This window comes from Vicia villosa, linkage group LG5, assembly GCF_029867415.1.
Source record: "Vicia villosa cultivar HV-30 ecotype Madison, WI linkage group LG5, Vvil1.0, whole genome shotgun sequence".
Lineage (NCBI taxonomy): Eukaryota > Viridiplantae > Streptophyta > Magnoliopsida > Fabales > Fabaceae > Vicia > Vicia villosa.
Genome location: NC_081184.1, coordinates 157,949,638 through 157,972,014, shown reverse-complemented (window position 1 = coordinate 157,972,014; position 22,377 = coordinate 157,949,638). Strand labels below are relative to the sequence as shown.

At 37.3% G+C, this 22,377-nt stretch overlaps 2 protein-coding genes and 1 long non-coding RNA gene across 3 annotated transcripts; 1 reads left to right on the top strand and 2 right to left on the bottom strand.

Annotated features, from left to right (window-relative positions):
• Window positions 1–4,447: 4,447 nt before the first annotated feature.
• On the bottom strand, window positions 4,448–6,120 carry LOC131603451 (phloretin 4'-O-glucosyltransferase-like). Its single transcript, XM_058875763.1, has one exon. The coding sequence runs from the start codon at window positions 5,984–5,986 to the stop codon at window positions 4,592–4,594; it is 1,395 nt and encodes a 464-aa protein (XP_058731746.1). The 5' UTR covers window positions 5,987–6,120; the 3' UTR covers window positions 4,448–4,591.
• An 11,069-nt stretch (window positions 6,121–17,189) lies between these two features.
• On the bottom strand, window positions 17,190–18,452 carry LOC131607927 (uncharacterized). The gene is made up of 3 exons (XR_009285446.1): window positions 18,285–18,452; window positions 17,619–17,704; window positions 17,190–17,266 (listed from the first exon to the last, which is right to left on the bottom strand). It is a non-coding gene; the product is annotated as an uncharacterized LOC131607927 (long non-coding RNA).
• A 1,902-nt stretch (window positions 18,453–20,354) lies between these two features.
• LOC131605839 (protein MAIN-LIKE 2-like) lies at window positions 20,355–21,423 on the top strand. Its single transcript, XM_058878146.1, has 3 exons — window positions 20,355–20,420; window positions 20,499–21,214; window positions 21,300–21,423. The coding sequence occupies exons 1-3, from the start codon at window positions 20,355–20,357 to the stop codon at window positions 21,421–21,423; spliced, it is 906 nt and encodes a 301-aa protein (XP_058734129.1).
• The last annotated feature ends 954 nt before the right edge of the window (window positions 21,424–22,377 follow it).

Below are 22,377 nucleotides of genomic sequence, written 5' to 3'. Positions count from 1 at the left end.
TGAAGTTGAGGAAACTGATGATGACTACCTATTATCGAGAGATAGGTCGAGAAGAGTCATCAAGCCACCTCAGAGACTTGGATATGCAGATCTTATAGCTTATGCCTTAATCTCTGCAAGTGAGGTTCTAGACGAAGAACCTAGAGACTATAAGGAAGTTATGAGGAGTCGAAATAAGACTGAATGGCTGAAGGCCATGAATGATGAGATGAAATCTCTTCATGATAATCATACTTGGGAACTGATCAAGAAACCTGCTGGGGCAAGGTTAGTTAGCTGTAAATGGATTTTCAAAGTTAAGGAAGGAATTGAAGGAGTGACATCGAAAAGATACAAGGCAAGGTTAGTTGCAAGGGGTTTCACTCAGAAAGAAGGTGTCGACTTCAATGATGTGTTTTCTCCTGTTGTGAAGCATAGGTCCATTCGAATGTTGCTTGCCATGGTGGCACAGTTCGATCTTGAACTGGAACAGATGGATGTGAAGATTGCGTTCTTGTATGGTGATCTAGATGAAACGATCCTGATGAGGCAACCTGAAGGGTATATCGAAAAGGGGAAGGAAGATTATGTGTGCAAGTTAAAGAGATCTTTGTATGGGCTGAAACAATCTCCTCGACAGTGGAATAGGAGATTCGACAAGTTCATGGCACGCATAAGTTTCATTAGAAGTCAGTTCGACCACTGCGTTTACTTCAGATTTCGACCTGGTAATTCATTTGTTATTTTGTTGCTTTATGTGGATGATATTCTCATAGCAAGCAACAGTGTTGAAGATGTGATGAGGGTGAAGGCTGAACTCAATAAGGAGTTCGATATGAAGGATCTGGGAGCTGCTTCCGGGATTCTTGGAATTGACATTCGGAGAGATAGAAAGAAGTCGAATATATGCTTATTTCAAGTGGCATATCTACGGAAGATTCTCGAAAAGTTTGGTATGTCGATTTCGAAGCCAGTTGTGACTCCAACAAACCCTCAATTCAAGCTGAGTATTGATCAGTGTCCCAGTACTGATGTCGAAAGAGCCTATATGAATAGCATCCCATATGCTAATATAGTCGGTTCTTTGATGTATGCTATGGTCTGTACTAGACCCGATATAGCATACGCAGTAAGTCTTGTAAGCAGGTACATGGCGAATCCTGGAAAGGCTCACTAGCAAGCATTGAAGTGGATTTTAAGGTACATAAATGGATCTCCGAACAGAGTATTAATTTATGGTGGAGCATTGGGTGAAGATAGTAAAGCAGCAAACGAAGGATATGTCGACTCTGATTATGCAGGTTGTATGGATTCTAGAAAGTCTATTTCTGGATATGTTTTCACTATGTTTGGCACAACAATTAGTTGGAAAGCAACTCTTCAGAAGGTTGTTGCTCTATCAACCACTGAAGAGGAATATATTGCTCTCACTGAAGCTGTGAAAGAAGCATTGTGGCTTGAAGGTTTTGCAAAGGAGCTGAAACTTCAAGGTCAAGGTATCACTGTTAAATGTGATAGTCAAAGTGTAATACACCTGTCAAAGAATTCAGCCTATCATGAGCGAACTGAGCACATTGATGTGAGGCTGCATTTCGTCATAGGAGTAATCGAGGGTGGAGAAGTCCAAGTGCTGAAGGTTTCGACTGAAGACAATGTTGCTGATATGATCACCAAGACATTGCCGAGTTGCAAGTTTTTCCACTGTATGCAGTTGATAAAGCTGCATGAAGAAAGCTAGTTTGTTCCCTTGATGTTGTAGAGTTAGATCCAAGGTGGAGATTTGTGAGATATTATATCGAACTCTAGTATAGCCGAAGGGTAGATTCTTGGTTCGACAGTTCGACACAGTTAAGCATGAAGTCAAAGGTTGTTCACATGCTGGTGTCGAAGTGTGCATGCTGTAGTCGAAGATGGGTCTAGCATGCAGATGTCGAAGATGCTAGGGTGGTTAGCATATTAAATTAGGTTTTAGTGTTTAAACCCTAATTTGTTAAGTTAGCTTGTGTATTAAGTTAGCTTGTGTAATGGGCCTTGCTGAAAAAGCCCATTAGTTAGTATGTTAGGTTTTATTATAAATAGCATACCAGTCTCTCATCATTGCTAAGCTGCAAATCCTAATTTAGGGTGAGAGAGGTTATTTGTTATTTTTGTAAACTTGTAATCTTGTTTTAAGAGAAAGTGAAAGAATAGCAGTTATAACCAATTCTTGTGTTCTTCTTCTCCTCTCTAATTCCCTATTATACTTTGTTATTGGTATCGTTTTTCACAACAAATATAATCATGTATAGTCATACATTCCACATCTCACCCATCCACGCCAACTACAAGAATTCTATCACATACAAATTATACAATAACATATAATCACCTGCGCATAACAACAATTATCATATAACACATACATCAACCACACAACTTATTTATCATGTTAACAACAATGCAATGCAATGAGACCGACTCACAAACTCAATGCATGTGGTACCAATATCGTGAACAATTAAGTTCACATCATTCTCGAATTCACACCATCTAGGACCAGAGCCACCAATCGTGAGCAATTTGGTTCACATCACTCTTGATCCACGCCATCTAGGATCAAAGCCAACCAACATCGTGAACAATGTGGTTCACATCGCTCCCTACCCCGCCATCAAGGGCAGCGCCAACAACCAAACTAAAGTCCACAACATGAAATGCTTGTGACACAACCATGCATCAAAATACAACACATTTATATCTACATCCATCAATGTGACATGCCTATACAGGCCACATGTTGCCCATGCATGCAGCATACAATTCATATAACTCAACAATATCATACAACATCATCACATATAATACCATGCACATATCTCAACGTATCATACAAAATCTCACACAAAATGGCATAAGTACCCAATAAATAATCATCCACTGTGTTCAAAATTATATGATATAAAATATTTTTAGCTTTTCGTAGGTTCAAACGGTGCGTCTAACGGACACCCGAGTAAAAAGTTATGGATTTTTAAAGTTTTTTAAAAAATCAGTTCAACACAGTGGTAACCGGTTACCTCCAGACTGGTAACCAGTTACACCCCTGTAATCCAAAATTATTATGCTACTATTTTATAAGGTAACTAATTACCTCTAGACTGGTAACTGGTTACACCTAAACTAGAAACAAAAAATTACATTTTTCCAAATACGAAAGTCTCCGATTCTAAATCCCAAACCCCGAATTTGCAACCAAAAATATGTATCTTATTAACAACTATTATACATACATATCACCTAAAATTTCTATACATTTTACACCGTCAATTGCATCAATTCAACCACAATTGTATCAACAGTTTATCACATGGATTCACGCATATCAAGAGCAATTTCACAAACAAAATTATGTAACAACCATGGCAATCAAATCCCTACATACCCATCACTATACAACCCATTGGAAAGTTAGAACCCCACCCTTACCTTAGATCGAAGGTTCCTAAGCTCCAACAATGGATTCTTTCAGCTCTAGCTCTTTTCACTTTCTCACTTCCATTTCTTTCTTAGACCCCCAATACGATCTTCCTTCTTTACCCTCATTATTTCTACTCATATGATCCAATTTAAATTATTAAAATAATTCTAACAATTATTCCTAAATTCAAATGATTTCCAATAAACTATTTAAATTAGAATAACTCTTAACACGACTTAAATTCAACACTACCCAACATATAACACCATCGAACCATCTATTGCATCAAATAAATCACAATAATATAATTAAATAACAATTATAATATTTTGGGTGCTACATAAACTATCTCTAACTAACTAACTAACTCAGCCAAAACATACTAACGAAATGCTAAGTTTAATTCAACTTCAACATTTCGACAACTTCCTTCAACGCACAAGGATTTCGACAACAATGCAAATATAATATCCGTCATGAATGCTCGAAAAACTAACAAAGTAAATTAAGAAATAATTTTTATAGAATGTTATTCCTACACCATTCTTTACACCTACACCGTATGCACTGTTCACAAATACGGTGAACAGTAACCTGAACAATGACTATGAACAATGTCATAACGTGAACAATACATAAACAATACTTTTTAATAATAAATCAAAGTTGTTAATGTAATGTAAAAAGTTGATCAATGAAGTAATGAAGTTCGTTAATAAGCTTTCAAATATTAAAAAAATAATTTTTAATAATAAAACAAAATAAGTTATTAAAATATAAAAAATTGAATAATAACTGATGAAGTTGATTAATAAACATTCTATATTAAAAATAATATTTAGTAATAAAATAAAATTTATTAATGAAATATAAAATGTTGTTAATAAAGTTATCAAATTGATTAACCAAACAATTTTATATTGGTATTCTTAATAAAAAAAGTAAAATAATAATTTAAAAAAGTAATTATTATTATAATATTACGGTTTAGTGTATGAACCACGAACATCATTTCTCTACTTTTATTTTTGTACTCGTAACATTTACTTAAGCGTATGACATATTTTCCATCAATGACACTGATAGATAACAACAGTTCGAAATTCTAACGGTGGCCCTCTTTGAACTATGCATTTTCAGCCGTACATATAATTATCATGATTTAGCAATACGATCCAAAAAAGCCCTCAGATTCTTATCTGAAGATCCACCTTCTTTCACAGCCTCTCTAGCCAACTCCTTCCATTTTTCTGCATTCCTTCTCAATTCTTCTCCCTTCTCTCCATTTCCCATCACCACTTCCAAACACCTCCTAATTTCATCCCCTCCCACAATTCCATCCTCCTTCAATTCATGACCCACTCTCACTCCTATCTTCCACACATCTTCTATCAACTTTGCATTTGTCGTCTGATCCGCCCACTGAGGAAACGCCGCCATAGGAACCCCCGACACCAAGCTTTCCAATGTCGAATTCCAACCACAGTGAGTCAAAAAACAACCCAAAGAAGAATGTGAAAGAATCTCCACTTGTGAACACCATTTCACTATCTTCCCTTTCTCTTCCAACTCCTCTCTACAACTCAATTCTTCCTCCTTCTCTCCCTCTTTCGCCTCCCTAATAACCCACAAGAATGGAAAACCACAACCCAACAAACCACGTGCAATTTCCTCCATTTGTATCTTCGACAACACACAATGACTACCAAACGAAACATAAACAACCGACTTCTCTGTCTTAGAGTCCAACCATTCAACACAATCATTCGAAGGTTGGAACATGTGAGCCTGTGCCTGACCTCCAACTCTCTCATCCAAAAACGCAGAAGGAATCAACGGTCCGATGGAAATCATGTTTACATTTTCAATGGCTCTCAATGCCTCTGGTTCCAATGCTTCAAAGGAGTTAACAAGTATCGTTGTAGGGTTTGTTTCAACATCAAGCTCCTTGAACTGTTGCTCAAATAATGAAAGCATTAAAAGGTGAGCACTTGGAGATGACTCCAACAGAAACGAAGGTAAATCACGTGATGAAAGCGATAGTGGCAATCCCGGTAATTCAACGGAGCATGAAGAATTTTTGATGGAATCAGAGAATCCGTGATAGTAGTAATAAAAAATATCGAAAACGGTAGCAGGTTGAACCCAGAGCAAAGCCGTCGGGAGGTGAAGCTCACGCGCGGCTTGTGCAGCCCACTGAAGGAGAAGGGAGTGAACTAAGCAAGTGAAATGAGTACCTTGTTCGGAGTTAGAGAGTATGGTATTTGCAACAAACTCAGAGCCGCGGCGTTTGAACTCTGCGGTGTAGAGTAAGTAAGCCTCGGTGCCTTTGCCTTTATAGCCGTCGTCATAGCCGTCGGAGAAAGGGAGGTAAGAGAGGTTAGGGAGGGCGGGTTTGTTGGTGATGCGGTTGTGCATGTGTAGGGTGGTAGAGATAGTGACATGTGCACCTAAAGTGATGAGTCGTTTTGCGAAGTCGAAGATGGGGTTTATGTGGCCTTGTGCAGGGTATGGTATAAGGAGGATGCGTTGGCGGTGGTGGGGAGGCATGGTGGTTGGCGGTGGTGGAGTGTGATGGAGATATATAGAGAATTGTTTTGTATATATATAAGATGCAAGAAAAACTTTTTCTTTGTGGAGACTCTTATTTTACTATAAATTGGTAGAAAGAATGTTTTGGCTTGTGATTTGTGACGTTTGAAGTGACGAATGCATGGATTTGGTGGCATTCAACCTTTCTTGGCGTCGTGATTATATATTTAACTACAGTCCAGTTGATTGATGGTGAGATGTTGAGAAAAAGGAAAACCTTTCATGCTGTTATTGGTTATCTACTCTAGAAAGTTACTCGATCACGAGATCTGAGACAAAAAAGTTAAATTATAATTAAACCCATAACTCAGTTGTATAATTTATATTTGAATTGTAGACTATGGATAGAATTATTGAGAGTGATGTAGTAAATGTGTAATATGTTAGTGATTTAATATGAAAAAAAAACAAAATAGTTAGATGGTATGTTTGAGAATTAAGAATGACTAAGGGTGGAAATTAAACATGGGAAAAAGGTGGGTTCTCGATGAGGTTTGTTTATAGTCCTTTTTTAAAACGAATTATGATTATGAAGGTGAATCGGATAATTTGAATCTTTACTAGAGATCGGATTTGGGAGATTCATTTTAAGGTGGTAGTTTTCTCTCTCAATTGTTTCTAATGGAGTGGATTATGTTATGTTTTTGGATCATGTTGAGTCGGATGATCTCTTGTTTTTGTTAGAAGTAACTCAAATACCTTGTGTTAGAATATGTGTAACTAAGTTTTCCACTTGTATGTAAGTCAGGCGTCATGTATTGATGAGAGTAGATAGAACTCTTTCAAATTATTAGATTTTGCATATGACAATTATACGAAAGAAAGATTTTCATCATTAATGTGTATTTTGCTATAATAATTGGTATCTAGAGTTCGGTTCAATTAGAAGCCTTGCAATACACACACAATGTTGAAAATCAGTGCATCCCTCACAATGAATCTCCCTATTCTCAATGAAAAGAATTGGGATCGATGGAGGGTGCATATGAAAGCGATAACAGGTTACCAAGAAGTTACAAAAATCGTAGAAGATGGTTACCCAACACTTCCTGCAAACCCCACAGAGGCACAAAATGTGCTTCATAGAGAGAACAGGAAGAAGGATTGCAAAGAAACTTTCTTGATTCATCAATGTGTTGATGAAACACACTTTGAGAAGATTGCATGTGCTGCAACTTCACAAGAAGCGTGGAAGATTCTAGAGACCTGCAACGAAGGAGCGGAGAAACTGGAGAAAGTGTGACTGCAAACGATAAGGCAACAATACAAATTGATGCAAATGGAAAGCAATGAAAAGATTGTTGATTTCTTCCACATAATTACCACCCACATGAATGCGATGAAGAATTGCGGTGTAACAATCTGTCATACCCCAAAATTTGCCCATACTATTTCTCCCATTCAAATTCGAATCAAGGTACAAAGCTCAAAGATACTACAACGCGCAAGGCTTTTAAAAGCGCTTTTTTTGGCCTTTAACAGCGCTTTAAAGCGCTGCCAAAGCCAGCGCTGGCATAGGCTACGAAAGCGCTTTTAAAAGCGCTCTGGTAGGCCCCTCATAAGAGCGCTTTTCTGGAAAAAACGCTCTTGTAGGCCCCCCTTTAAGAGCGCTTTTCAGGAAAAAGCGCTCTGGTAGGCCCCCCTTTAAGTGCGCTTTTTCCAGAAAAGCGCTGTGATAGGCCCACCTGTGAGAGTAAAAAATAAAAAAAAAACGCAACATACTAAAGCGCTTTTGTAAAAGCGCTCTTATAGGGTGGGCTTTAAGAGCGCTTTTTCCAGAAAAAGCGCTCTGATAGCCCCCCTTATAAGAGCGCTTTTACAAAAGCGCTTTAGTATGTTGTTTTTTTTTTTTTGCTTTTTTAGTAATCTTTGGCAGGGCTTTTAAAAAGAAGCGCTTTAGTATGTGGGCCTTTAAGAGCGCTTTTTTAAAAAGCGCTTTAGTAGCTAAATGAGGTATTTTAATGTGCAGCCTGTAATTTAATCCTCCCAGTCGACCTGTAATATTTTCGACCTGTAATTTATTTTCGACGATATTATTTCAGCCATCAGTAAGACAATATATATATATATATATATATATATATATATATATATATATATATATATATATATATATATATATACTAATATAATACCATTATAATATCCAAAATTATATATATACATCATTACAACATCAATAATATTATAGTACTTCAATTCGACACAAATCCTACATGAAAAAGCGCTTAATATAAAAATGACACAAATCCTCTTTTATTTCTTCCAACTTAAGTCTCGGGTATCCAGCGGCACGGAATTCGTCAAGGTACTACAAAACAAAAACAAAATATGAATGATACATTTAGTTAAATGTAATAAATTATATGAAATTATCTTAAGTTATAAATTCATACCGTGAGCGGAATCTCTAATTGATTTGCCTGAAGGATTTCTTTCATAAACCTCAATACAAAGTATCCGCAATCGTAACTGTTTTTCTGTTGCGGACACTACATAGAAAAACAAATAAGATTCTATAGTTGTGCATTGTTTTATCAAGTAGCATAAATATATTATAAGCAACATTGTGAAAAATAATGTACCTGCACTTGGATCCAAGTAATGTTGCTAGATTTAGTTCGGGATACCTGTGCGTCCCGTTGACTTCGGAACACTTGTATTGATCTAATTAACAAATATATAAAAGCATATGTTTAGATCAATCCCACAAATAAGTAAATATATATATATATATATATAAATATACACGAATATATATTTAGAACGATCCCACTTACAAATCAACGATGTCCTTCATGGCCGGATAATTGGTCCATTCACCATTTACCGAATTCAGATAATACACGACTTCCCTTATAGGGTTGATAGCAAGCAGCAACCAGTGTGCTCTATAAATAAAAACACTAGGTTATATAAAAAATAGCTATACACAAAAGAAACAGAGATTAGATGAACAAAGAATGAGAAACTAACCCTACTGGCCGGGTATTATACGCCCAAAGATGCAGACATTCTGTATTGCCGGTGGACATGAATCTATCTACTAAGCGCTGTCTAACTGATTCCGGTTCCGAATCAATTGCCATTCCGCTGCAGTGGGCGGAAGACACGAAACGGAATCTGTTAGACAGCGGAGTCCCGCGCAACACTCTGTCATACAACAACCTTAAATAAAAACATAATAAACATTAGATTATTTTCATTGAAATGTGTAAATAAATTATATTGTGGGACTAATTAAATAATATATCGGATGAGGGAATATTACCGAATGTATGAGTGCATGTTATTGACGCCTAGTTGATCATGCTTAAAAATCTCCTCCAAGTCATCAAGTGTAATAAGTGACTTGAATTCAATACCGAAGACACTCTCATCCATAACGATTTCACGTAAAGCACCATCCTTCAAATCGGACATATCAACCATTGTTGCGAGCGTCGACCGGTACCGAGGCACAAAAGCACCGCCTTTTTTTCCCGCTGCCTTCGGAGGACCAGTGGGTGGTACGGTACGAACTTGCTGCGTCACTTGTTGTGACTCTCGAGCGGATGCCTAAAAATCATATAAGTTATGTAAAATATAAAATCATGCAGATTTAGATTCAGATTAATTATTAACACTTTAAATGTACCTCTTTTAGTGATGCAACGGACTCCTCCTCCTGTAAAATCCCTTTACCCTTAACTGTGGGTTTTATAGGAGCAGTCTAAAATTAAAATGTAAAAAATAATTAATAAACGGTTTAGAATTGACATTCGAAAACTAAATGATTCATAATCGTTTTCAATATACCTCGTCACTAATGGTAATGAGCTCCGAGGGCCATGCAACAAATGATCCTATTGCATCTCGCAGCAATGTCGTCTCTGAGACCATGTCAGGTACCGGTAGCATCGCATCATGATCTACTACAACATCCACCGATACTTTCAGGTGTCCATCCGGGAGCGGTCTATGGTGAAGTAAATCTCCCAAAGTGTTGTGCACTTTTCCCTTGCCAACTAGTCGATAACTCGGTTCCGATAAGTATAGTTGGCAAGATGAAATGCCCTAAACCAATAGTAAATATAAAGTCATTATCATTAATAAAATAGAACAATTTAAAAGGAAAAAAAATTATAATTACCTCGGGAAATTTCCTTTGATAGTTGATACTAGCCTTATCCAAGGTTGTCAAACTCGCGAGTCTACTCAGACTCGTAAAGGGTTCGTAGACTCGACCCGCAGACTCGACTCGTAAACTCGTACGAATCTATGGAAAATTAAAGTTACTTTCAAAAACTTGTAAGTGACACATATATGACACACTTATATATTTTTTAAAAATCCCTCATATATGACACAAATATAAATAATAGAACACCTATTATTAAAATTTAAATTCCATACTTCATAACAAAGTTGTTATAAAAAGAAATCGATAATAAAATAAAAAATTGCAAAGTATGTAGTTAAAGACTTAAAGTACTAAAATCTTGTCAATTGGCTACTACATAAAGAAAAAGAACACAAAACATATATGCTAATGGCTTCAAACATCTAAAATTCTAGTAAAATCATCACCACCAATATCATCACTATCTTCTTCATCTGTATCTTGAGTATCATCATCAAACTCTGCCCTAGATAAAACATCTTCTTAATCTTTAGCCAATGTTAAATTTTTTGAGGTTCCACTTCCACCTAATTCAATATTTCCACCACCACCACCACCACTTCACAACATTAGTAACAACATCATCTTCCACAATATTATTAATAATAACATCATCTTGCTCAACATTAAATTCAATTTGCATATTTTCTTTATTAGGATCTTCAGTTATCCATTCATTATCTAAATGAATATCTTCAAATGAAATAACAACACTCTTCGCTTTTCCTTTTCCACTTTTCAATTTCAAATTGCATATGAAATAAACTAAATTATTTATTTATGCAACATATTTCTTCTCTTGGAATGAACTTGCAAAAAATAACAATTCAACTCAATGTTTCTAAAAAACAAAAATCAAATTTATAAACAAACAAATAATAATTCACTACCATTTTATAAAAGGAACTCCAATTTCGTTCACAACCATATGAGCTGCAAGTTAAGCTTCGAACACGAATTGCAAACCTCTTTAATTATGGAGTCATATCTCCATGGAAATACTGTACAAGAGACTAGGAGAGAGACTTTCTAATTCTCATACAAGCAAAACAAAATAAGGGCTTTTTTAAAAAAATAAAAGATTTTTTTTTGGAGAATTTGAGCCTTTTTTTGTTTAAAAAAAACAAAATATAAAATACTGATAGACTCGTAAACTCGTGATAGACTCGCGAGTCCATACGAGTTTGTGCGAGTCTACCCATGTTTACTCGAGTCTATCAAAAAACGATTCTATGCGTGAGTCTACTCGTTTATGATTCCTAGACTCATAAAATCGTACGAGTTTACGAGTCTACCCGCGAGTTTGACAACTATGGCCTTATCACTAGTTTCTTTCACCGATGAAGTGTTGCACTTTTCTCTCATATACGCCTCTTTATCTCTTTGCAATTCAGAGACTTGTGCTTGCAATTCCGCCAACTTTTGCAACACTTCTTCATTTGAAGGATTTCTTCTCCTAGGACTCTTGTAAAAAGAGGTTGGAGTCACACCATGACCCTTACCCCTCACCCGACCGGGATACTCAGGAGCATCTAGTGCTCTACTAAGTACGCTCCCCTCACCGGTGGATGCCGATTGCGACAAGGTCTCCTGTAATTCATTTACATTAAAAAATCATTTATATATTAAAAAACATCTGATTTAATTAAAGACACAGTATTATACTTACACATTCAGTAAAAACTCTCTGAACTTCGGGATCGACAGCATGATCCTTGCCCACACGAGCTTCCCTCCACAACACATGTTCAGGAAGTGAGGTTTCCTCACTTTTAGTCTCCTCTAACTATGCATTGACACAAATGATAAAATCGTCAAATAAAACACATTTAGACAATTAATTAAAACGCATTTCTATTTACTTACAATTTTATCCTCCAAGCGTGCATATCCCAAACGCCCTTTTTTGTATGGATATGCGGGTTTGGATGCTCTCGCACTATTCTTGGCACTCCTTTTCCGAAAATCTTCATCTCTTTGCTCTACAAACTTAGCCCAATCTTCTTCACCAATGAAGATCTCATACTTTTTTTGCCGTCCCGGTGCCTCTTCAAGAAAGTTTCCATCTTTATCCTTAAGATAAGTGTTTGTCAAAAAAGCTTTCCACCCTCTATATCTTTTGCCGGCCAAACCAAGTATGTAGCGTCTACGATCATCTGGTATCTCAAAAGTCCTCTGCAAAAAAACATACTCATAGTGTGTTAGTATAAGTAATTTAAACAATTTATCATCAAGATAATAACAACAATTAACCATATATGATATATACCTGAAGCTCGTCCCAAATCGCTTTTTTTTTCCGCATCCAAGTCTTCGCTTTTCAGATTCCATCTAGCTACGGAGACCGGAATATGCATACGAACAAGTGTACCAATATAACTTGTCAACTTTGCAGAATTAGGACCAATTGCTTGTTTATCAGAATTCCATTCCAATCGGTATACTAATCCTTGGTCTCTATGTCGAACGATTCCCTTCATGATAGTGATGCCTCGTGCAACTTCTTTTGCTTCAGTATCAGGTGGAGCATTTGTATCCGTGGCATCTCTTTCTTGAGCATCTTTTTCTTGTGAGTTTTCAGGTGGAGCATCTCTATCCGGAGCCATTTAACCTGTATCAAACAAACTAAAGCACATTAGTACACTATTAATAAGCTAACAATCTATACAAGTAAAATGGAAGTCAAACCATGCATGTACAAGTAAATCGGAAACGAAATCGGTACAAATCAAAATAAGCGTCAAAAAATAAAGTTGTCGGAATTGAACGAAATTTACATGGCTATGGTAAAACGTCCCCACGGACTCAAAAATAAAGTCGGTTTTCCGAAATTCAGACCCTAAGCCCGACTTTTGATTACGGGCAGAAGCAAAACCGATAAAAAAACAGTCCCGAAATGAACATATAAGTGCATGAGCAGCTCCGGAATCGTCAAAATAGTATAGTTACATGTAAAGAAGTCGACAAACGGATACATGGTTCAAAAGTTATGTACAAAACGAGAATATGCACCAAAATTGAATAAGTACTATACTATTGATTAAAACAATCGGTACAAATTGAATAAAACAAATTAGTCGGAATATGTATACTATTACCTTTATCACTAACGTCTCTTTCTTTTCTTTGTAGGATTGTGTTCTACGCGTCTCTTAACAACGCGGACGGTTGGATTGATCCAAATACCCTCATTATGATCATTTCTAGTACAAGATTCATTCTCATTTTGATCGTTTCTTGTACAAGATTCAATGCCAACACCAATATCACCTTGATCTTCAATGTTTTCATCTACTATTTTGTTAGATAAAAGCACTATAGACCATTTCGTACTTGTCGGATCATTGACATAGAACACTTGTTTAGCTTGAGAGGCTAAAATGAAAGGCTCATCTTTGTACCCTACCCTATTGAGATCCACTTGCAAAAATCCTGACTTATCCATTCGTATGCCACTATTATTTTCAACCCACTTGCAACCAAATACAGGAATCTGAAACTTCGCGTAATCAAACACCAAAATGCGCTCGATAACCCCAAAATATGACAAATTTGCAAATTTCGGATTTAAGTCATTCGCACTTGATATGTGCATTGCTTCAGCTACCAAGGTAACACCACTATTTTGCATAGTACTTTTATCATCCTGTCATTCGCACTTTGGTATAAAATGTGTATCCATTAATTGCGTATGCGCTATAAGAAAGCACAATTACACTTGGACCATAGGCTAAACATCTCAACCTTTCTGTTACTGAAGCAGGATCTGAACGATACTTTGAATAAATATGATCCCTAAACCACGGTATGAAACTTCGATTGTGCTCTCGTACTATCCAGTTCTCATTTCTATTTGGATTTAAATCTCGGAGAACAACCTTGTGCATTTCAACATACGGCTCAACCTCAATCTCATTGTGCAGAACATACAAGTGCGCTTGATCCCGTTCGACCATTGATACTGTCACAACTTTATTTCCAATTAGCCTTTTTCCTTCTTTTTTTTCGACAATATGAGATTTGGGGAGTCCAATTGATTGAACATTTGACAGATATTCAGTACAAAACTCAACCGCTTCTTCAACAACGTATCGTTCGGCAATACAACCCTCCGGTCGACTTCTGTTTTTCACGTACCCTTTTAATATTTTCATATAACGTTCAGCAGGGTACATCCATCTCATATAAGCTGGTCCGCACAATTGTGTCTCTTTCACAAGATGAACGACTAGATGAACCATTATGTCAAAAAACGAGGGAGGAAAATACATTTCAAGATCACATAAAGTAACAACTATCTCTTTTTGCAATGTTGGTAAGATCGCGGGATCGACCACCTTACTGCAAATTGACCTGAAGAAGAAACACAGCTTAGTTATTGCGCTTCTTACTTTTTCTGGCAGAATAGAACGTATACCTATTGGTAAAAAATGTTCCATTATAACATGACAATCATGCGTCTTCAAACTCTTTAACTTGAGGTCTTTCATGGACACAAGTCTTCTAATATCTGAAGAGTAGCCTTCTGGAACTTTAACTTCACTGAGGAACTTACACAATGTTTTCTTCTCCTTTCTAGATAGAGTGTAAACAGCAGGTGGCAGATATGTTCGTCTTCCTTTCGTCACGGGTCTCAATTCAGTTCTCATCCCCATGTTTACCATGTCATTCCTTATGTTAACGCCATCCTTAGACTTTCCTGGTATATTGAGTAACGTACCTATAACGCTGTCAAATACATTTTTTTCAATATGCATAACATCCAGGAAATGTCTTACGTACAACGACTTCCAATATGGAAGTTCAAAAAAAACGGACTTCTTCTTCCACCCACCCTTGACAAGTGAATGTGCAAAAGGCTTGCCAAACTGAGTGCTCACATCTTTCACCTTTTCAAAAATTTGATCACCTGACAAAAAAGGCGGGGCTGTACCATGTTCGGCCTTTCCGTTGAATGCTTTTCTCCACCCACGGTAGTGATGATTAGAATTTAAGAATCTACGATGACCGAGAAAGACATTCTTCTGACAAAGATCCAATCGTGTCGTATCGGTTTCATCTTCACAAACGGGACACGCCTTTTGACCTTTATTGCTGTACCCGGATAAATTTCCGTATGCTGGAAAATCATTAATTGTTCCAAACAACATCGCCCTCAAGTTGAAACTTTCCTTCCTATACCCATCGTAAACCTCCACACCGTTGTCCCACAAAAAATTTAAATCTTCGATTAACGGTGCCAAGTATACGTCAATGTCATTCCCTGGTTGTTTAGGCCCAGAAATTAGCATTGATAACATCATGTACTTACGCTTCATACATAGCCACGGAGGTAGGTTATAGATCATAAGAATCACAGGCCATGTGCTATGCGAGATACTTTGAATACCATGCGGGTTCATTCCATCAGTAGACAATGACAACCGAAGGTTTCTTGCTTCTTTTCCAAATTCAGGATAATCAGTATCAACTTTCATCCATTGTGGTGAGTCTGCCGGATGTCGCAACTTTCCATCAATAATTCTTTCATCTGCATGCCAAGTCAAGTGTCTTGAATCGGTCTCACTACGATACATGCGTCTAAATCTCAGAATTATAGGAAAATACCATAAGACTTTAGCAGGAGACAACTTTTTCTTATATCGAGGGGCACCACATTTAGGACACTCATTCAACGCTGCATACTCGTTTCGAAACAAAACGCAATCGTTTGGACATGCATGTATCTTATCATAGCTCATGCCAATAGAGGACAACATCTTTTTGGCTTCATACGTTCGATTGGGAAGAACATTATCCTCTGGTAGCATATCTTTCATAAGGGCTAATAACTCTGTGAAACTTTTATCCGACCATCCATTGTCCACCTTTAAGTTGTACAACTTTAACACCGCAGAAAATCTTGTGAATTTTGAACAACCATCATACAACGGTTTCTCTGCATCGCTTACCAACCTCTCAAACATTTTGGGACAATCCGCAAGATCTTCTTCAAGCGCTTCTGCAATCTCTTCGACTCGATCGCAATCGTATGTGTCTGTGCAATCGTCGTTTGAAGCATACTTCCTATTACAACTCGACCCAGCATTCCCGTTACTTTTCTCACCATGCATTGTCCAACATGTATAACTTCTATCAATTCCAAACCGTGGTAAATGGGATCCCAACTGTTTCCCGTCAACCTTATCCCCATAACAGCAACCCAAGCAAGGACACGACATTCGAAGCGGGTCTTCGGAGTGCTTAACCGCAAACTCAACGAATTCCCATACCCCTTTCTCGTACTCTTTCGACAATCGGTTTGATCTCATCCATGTCTTATCCATGACTTAATTAAGCTAAACAAATGCTTCTTGGTTTCTCTATCAGGTACTAAGGAATTCTGTCAAGATAATAAATAGCTATCATCATAATAGAATACCTAATCAGAATACCCGATTTCTTAAAGAAGACATTACCTTATTTCAAGGTAATATAAGTCCACAAACCAAAAAACTGGTTGAAAATGAAATCACTAGTAAAAATTTGAAAGAGAATAATGTAAAATTTGAAAGAGAATAATGTGAATGTTTCCCATCTCACTTCATTTCAGAAATAAATATAGATATTTCCTTCTTATCTCTTAAAGTCAATTTAATATATGAGCATGTTTTAATATAGTTCAATCCATTTCAAAACTTGTAGAATTCCATAAACCAAGTTACAAAATAGCAAGAGGAAGAGTTGAAATGTTTGTATTACATTCAAACATGCTCATATTGCACAACGATCATGGTTTAGAATAAAGATAGCATTTTCATTCTCAATCCCACAAATAAGTAAATATATAAATATACCTCACGAAATAGTATGCCAAAGTTTTCATGTAATCAAAATAACAGTAGAACTTCAAGACTTATACTTTTATATAAAACCTCACGAAACATTGTTCCAATAAGTCAACAAAACCTGAAGCATAACAACCTAACTTAAGTATACTTAAGTATAGTTAAGAGCACAAACCTGAACTAAGGAGAAAGAAGAGTGGTGATATATTGGGAACAAGGTTAAGCAATTTTCTTTTAGAGATTCAGATTCTGCAGATACAAAGAGGCAATCATAAGTCATCGTATAATAGAATACATTACTACTACCTTAGATACTTAATACAATTGAATAATATATGAATCTTGCTAATATGACCAATTCAAAGATTCAAAGATTCATGAATCAACAAGTCCTTAATTCAGAAGCAAACACAAGAAAAATAATTAGCACATATACATAGCATAGCATAGCATAGCATCAATGGAAGACATGAACATGAGTACTAAAAAAAATAACACTAACTTTTGTGTTCCTCTTCTCAAACACAAGAAAAATAATTAGCACCATATACATAGCATAACATCATTTAGTGAGAACATTAACTATTATCCAGTATCTTACCTTAGCAAGTCTTATTCTAGCTCTAGACCAACGTGAAATGACACTATCGTGTTTCTAACTGTCAAAGAAAGACGCAAAGCCTGCACCTAAAAAAAACAAATTAGAAATCAAATTAGCTGCACCTTAAAGAATAGGAGATAAAGAGCAGTTTCACAACTGGAGATAAAAAGCACCATTTTTAATTCATAGGTTAATTTTTCTTCCTTCCATGTTTATTCATAAAGTCACCTCACCTCTACAAACTACATACTACTAAGTGAGTTATTGTCTCTACCTTTTCAAATAAGTATCTTTAAGAGATTATATTGGATGAAAATGATTAATTAATGAAATGGCTACTAAACTAGTCATTTGCAAAAACAAAATTTTATCAAAGAAATTTGGGTAAAGGATGGTGGTGTTTCTTATTAATAATATCTATTTCTCTATATTTTATCAAACACAAACAATATTCATTTCTCTATATTTTTGTTAAAGGATTAAAAACCAGACTAAAAAAATTCATTATGAGTTGATTCAGTTCATGCAACAGAAATTTCTAAAATCATCCATATGTGTACCTTAGCAAAGTATCCGTAGCAAAGTATCATACAAATTTCTAAAATATCAAACCCAAATCAGTTGATTCATATAATCAATTGCAAATAAAATCATTCATATATGTACCTTAATAATGGGTTGGATGAAGCAAGAAGTGTTGATTTTGACCAAGAAAACCCTAAAATCCCACAGACCGGCGGCGGCGGCGGCGGTGGCGTGAGAGTGAGACGACGACGGAGGGACGGGGAGTGGTTGAGAACGGCGGAGGGAGTGAGAGGAGGAGTACTGGTTGAGAACTTGCGAGGAAGAAGAAGACTGTTTCTGAAAAAATAGCGTGTTTCTGGAAAAAATTAGCGTGTCTGTGTTTTATGAAAAATTTAATCAGGGCTACAAGAGCGCTTTTCAGAAGCGCTTTCATACCCAGCCCTACAAGAGCGCTTTTCAAAAGCGCTGTCATACCCCACCCTATAAGAGCGCTTTTAGAAAGCGCTTTCATACCTACCCCCTATAAGAGCGCTTTTAAAAAGCGCTTTCATTCCCCCCCTATAAGAGCGCTTTTGAAAAGCGCTTTCACTACCCCCCCCCCCCTATAAGAGCGCTTTTCTAGCGTGATTTTTTATTTTGTTTTTAGACAAACCTACCAAAGCGCTTTTGGGCATAAGCGCTGTCGTAGGTGTGCTGTTAAAAGCCAATTTTGGCGTAGTGACACCCTCTCCTAAGCAAGGTTCAAAGAATTAGGATTTTGTTGTTCTGAGAAGAAATCAATGGATCAAAAGCCCCAGGGCACCCCATATGGTCTATGATACCCCACATTATCTCCATGACAAATTTCAGGTCTCAATTCAAAAGATTGATCACTCAATTGCTCAGAAAGTCAACAGTCGACTAGTTTGACCTAAAAGTCAACTGTGGTCACAGTACAGTCAAAACTCCTGATTTTTTTGTCAACATCCTCATATTGAAGTATCATTCACCATTTGATCAAGAATTGATCATGGTTCATCAAAGAAAGATCAGAAATCAACAATTCCAAAAGTTTCTAAATTAGGGTTTTCATAGGAGAAAGTCAACTGAACTTTGACCAGCCATAACTCCTACATGGAACATCAGAAATTCTCCATCCAAAGCTCATTTTGAAGGAAATTGAATTCTATAAAATTTGTCTCATACATGCCAAAGCTGAGAATGTTTCATTTGAGAGATATGACTCAAAACATTATAGGTCCTTTTGAAAGTCAACCAAAAGTCATCTTTTTCAAAAGAGCATACAAGGAGCATGGAAAATTATTTTGACATGGGACCAAAGACATTGGTTAGAGGATTCCTCGAGGTTTCTAAAAAGTCAAGAACTTGAAAAAATATTGAGATATGAGGAAATGGCAAGGTGCACAAGTTCACCTATTTTCAAGGGCATGCATGAAGAGAAAAAGCCCAAAACTCCAAATATTTCCAAATGGACTTGCTTTCTTTTTATCCTATCATATTTCTAAGCCCATGCACGCCCCAAAACAAGAGACTTTTTATTTTTATTGTTTTATTAATTATTTTATGGTTTTTAATCATTTTAAATCATAAATTAATTATATAAAATAGTAAAATTAATAAGAGATCTTATTTGCTTTGATTCTAAGCCAAAATCCAATAAAAAAAACAGTTACATGTAGGCGCCACCCCAGGTGGCGCATTAGTGTATTTTTTAACAGGTTGGCGCCACCCCAGGTGGCGCATTAGTGTATTTGCTTTTTTTTTTGCCCTAATTTTGTTAAGTGGTCCCCACACACAAAACCCTAGACTAATCTGTCAGCATGTGATCTACCTGCAACAAAATACTATATGCATGTATGCTTAGACAATTCAGCACAGAACACGGGATGCAGGCCTAGTCTATTATGCCAAAAACAAATAATGCATAGTCAATTCAGCACAGAACACGGGATGCAGGCCTAGTCTATTCTGCCAAAAACACAGAATGCATAGTCAATTCAACACATAATGCATGTGAACCCATCTTTATCACTTTGAGATCTGTATCACATGCATGCTCACCACTTGGCTATCATGCACTAAACATCAGCAACCACCACCCCCTCTATAAATACTCTCATAGAATACTCTCTTTTCACCAACATTTCATCTGTTATTTCAAAAAACACTTTGCATTTTCAAATCCGCAGAAAATTTCCAGAGTTCTTGAAAATGGCTCAACAACTTCTTACCATGGGTGAAACCCACAGAGGAACTAGAGCGAACTTGGCGACATATGTAAGTTCATACTTATTTATTTCTAAACATCTATACATATATGATATCCATTTTAATCGATTTATTTGTGGTTCTTAGGTTGTTGACCGACTCCGTACACGTTCTCACGCTTATGTTGAACCCGACGAGAGGATTATTCCGAATCTACAAGCATGTGGCTTCGGGCATATCATAAAAATGCACAACAACACCATAGACAGAAAATTCATCCTTGCCTTACAAGAGCGATGGAGGCCTGAAACCCACACGTTTCATCTTCCAATAGGTGAGTGTACGGTTACTCTAGAGGATGTTTATATGTTGCTTGGTCTGCCCATTGATGGCAAGGCTGTTAATGGATCTGTTCAACATGCTAATTCACTGTGTGAGAGAGTGTTGGGAAGAGATCTAGTTGTGCCTACTCAAGGTTCAAGAGGCCAGGGTATCAGTCTGGCCTCCCTTAGATCTTATTATGATGAACTCGTCTTGAGCGACAACTCTACCGAGGACTATGTTTGGTTAATGACTAAGGTCTATATCATGCTAATGTTTGGTAACCTTTTATTCCCGGAGTCGATAGGTAACACTGTCAACTTTTTTTATTTAAGTAAATTTGATAGTATTAGCAAGATTAGGAAATATAGTCGGGGGTCTGCCGTTTTGGCGATGTTATACCAATCGCTTTGTAAGAACGCGGTTGCCGACAAGTGCACCTTCTATGGATGTGCGTTCCTCCTACAAGTATGGGGTTGGTGGAGACTGCCTACGCTATCCCCTGAAGGCAGGAACAACTACACGTTCCCTTATGCAACAAGGTACGTCTTTTTCAACGCTATCCCTTGAATGCTAACTCTTTTTTACATAAAAATCTGAAATGACATGTTTGCTCCTTTTTTTTAGGTTCTGTGGTCCTAAATTGGATTACAGTAAGAATCCGAGGGGGAGTGTTATTTTGTATCGGGACCTATTGGATCACCTCCGAGCTGAAGATGTATTACCACTAAACTTATATATGATCATATAGATGTATTACAATCCATCATCTTTTTTAATAATATATTATTTTTTTCTCCTACGCAGTTTAATTAGAGACCATACTTGATGCTAGACCATGAGCCAAACGAGAGTGACCAAGAAGTTTGGACTGCAGTGACACCTATAATAAGGTTCAACATCGTGGAGATGCACCAATCTGACCGTGTGAGACTACAGTTTGGCATGCATCAACCAATCCCGGATCCCCCACTGATTTGGGTCGCTGGCATATTAAAAGAGTCAATCAACAATGGGATCACACAGATTATCGTACATTCGCACCTGAATTTTGTGAGATGTGGAAGCAGCGTCGCAGCCGTCTGCTACAATTCCCTGTTGCTCAACTCCCCATGTTTCCAACCGCGGACTACATTGCTTGGTTTAGAACAGTCACAACCCCCGATATGTATGTGTCCGACCCCTACTACCTACACGACCCCCGCCAACATCAATACAACCAACAACCACCCCAACAACGCCAACAACGCCAAACCTCCGAACAACCTTACCATGAAGAATATCAAACAACACCAACAACGCCCTACCAAAGTCAACCCATCCAACAACAATCATGGGGCTTCACCCAACAACTCCATGACGCCGACCCCTCCACTAGGTTACCCGTCCAACAACAATCATGGGGCTTCACCCAACCACACTACGACGCCGACCCCTCCACCTCCACTAGGCAACCCATCCAACAACAATCATGGGGCTTCACCCAACAACACGGCGACGCCGGCCCCTCCAACTCCAATAGGCAACCCAGCCCCGACATGGGTCTAGATGACGAATACGACCCAAACGAGCAAATGATCACTCAATCGTCACAATACCAACAACATGGCTACTCCACACCCCAACTTTCACAACACCAACAATATGGGTACACCACACCCCAACAAACAATGCCATTTTTCCAAGGCCAATCAAGCGCTGGGTT

Coding starts and splice junctions, on each gene's coding strand:
- LOC131603451 (XM_058875763.1), bottom strand. CDS start 5,986: ATGCCTCCCCACCACCGCCAACGCATCCTCCTTATACCATACCCTGCA.
- LOC131605839 (XM_058878146.1), top strand. CDS start 20,355: ATGGCTCAACAACTTCTTACCATGGGTGAAACCCACAGAGGAACTAGA. Junction 20,421..20,498: donor GAGCGAACTTGGCGACATAT/GTAAGTTCATAC, acceptor TGTGGTTCTTAG/GTTGTTGACCGACTCCGTAC. Junction 21,215..21,299: donor ACGTTCCCTTATGCAACAAG/GTACGTCTTTTT, acceptor CCTTTTTTTTAG/GTTCTGTGGTCCTAAATTGG.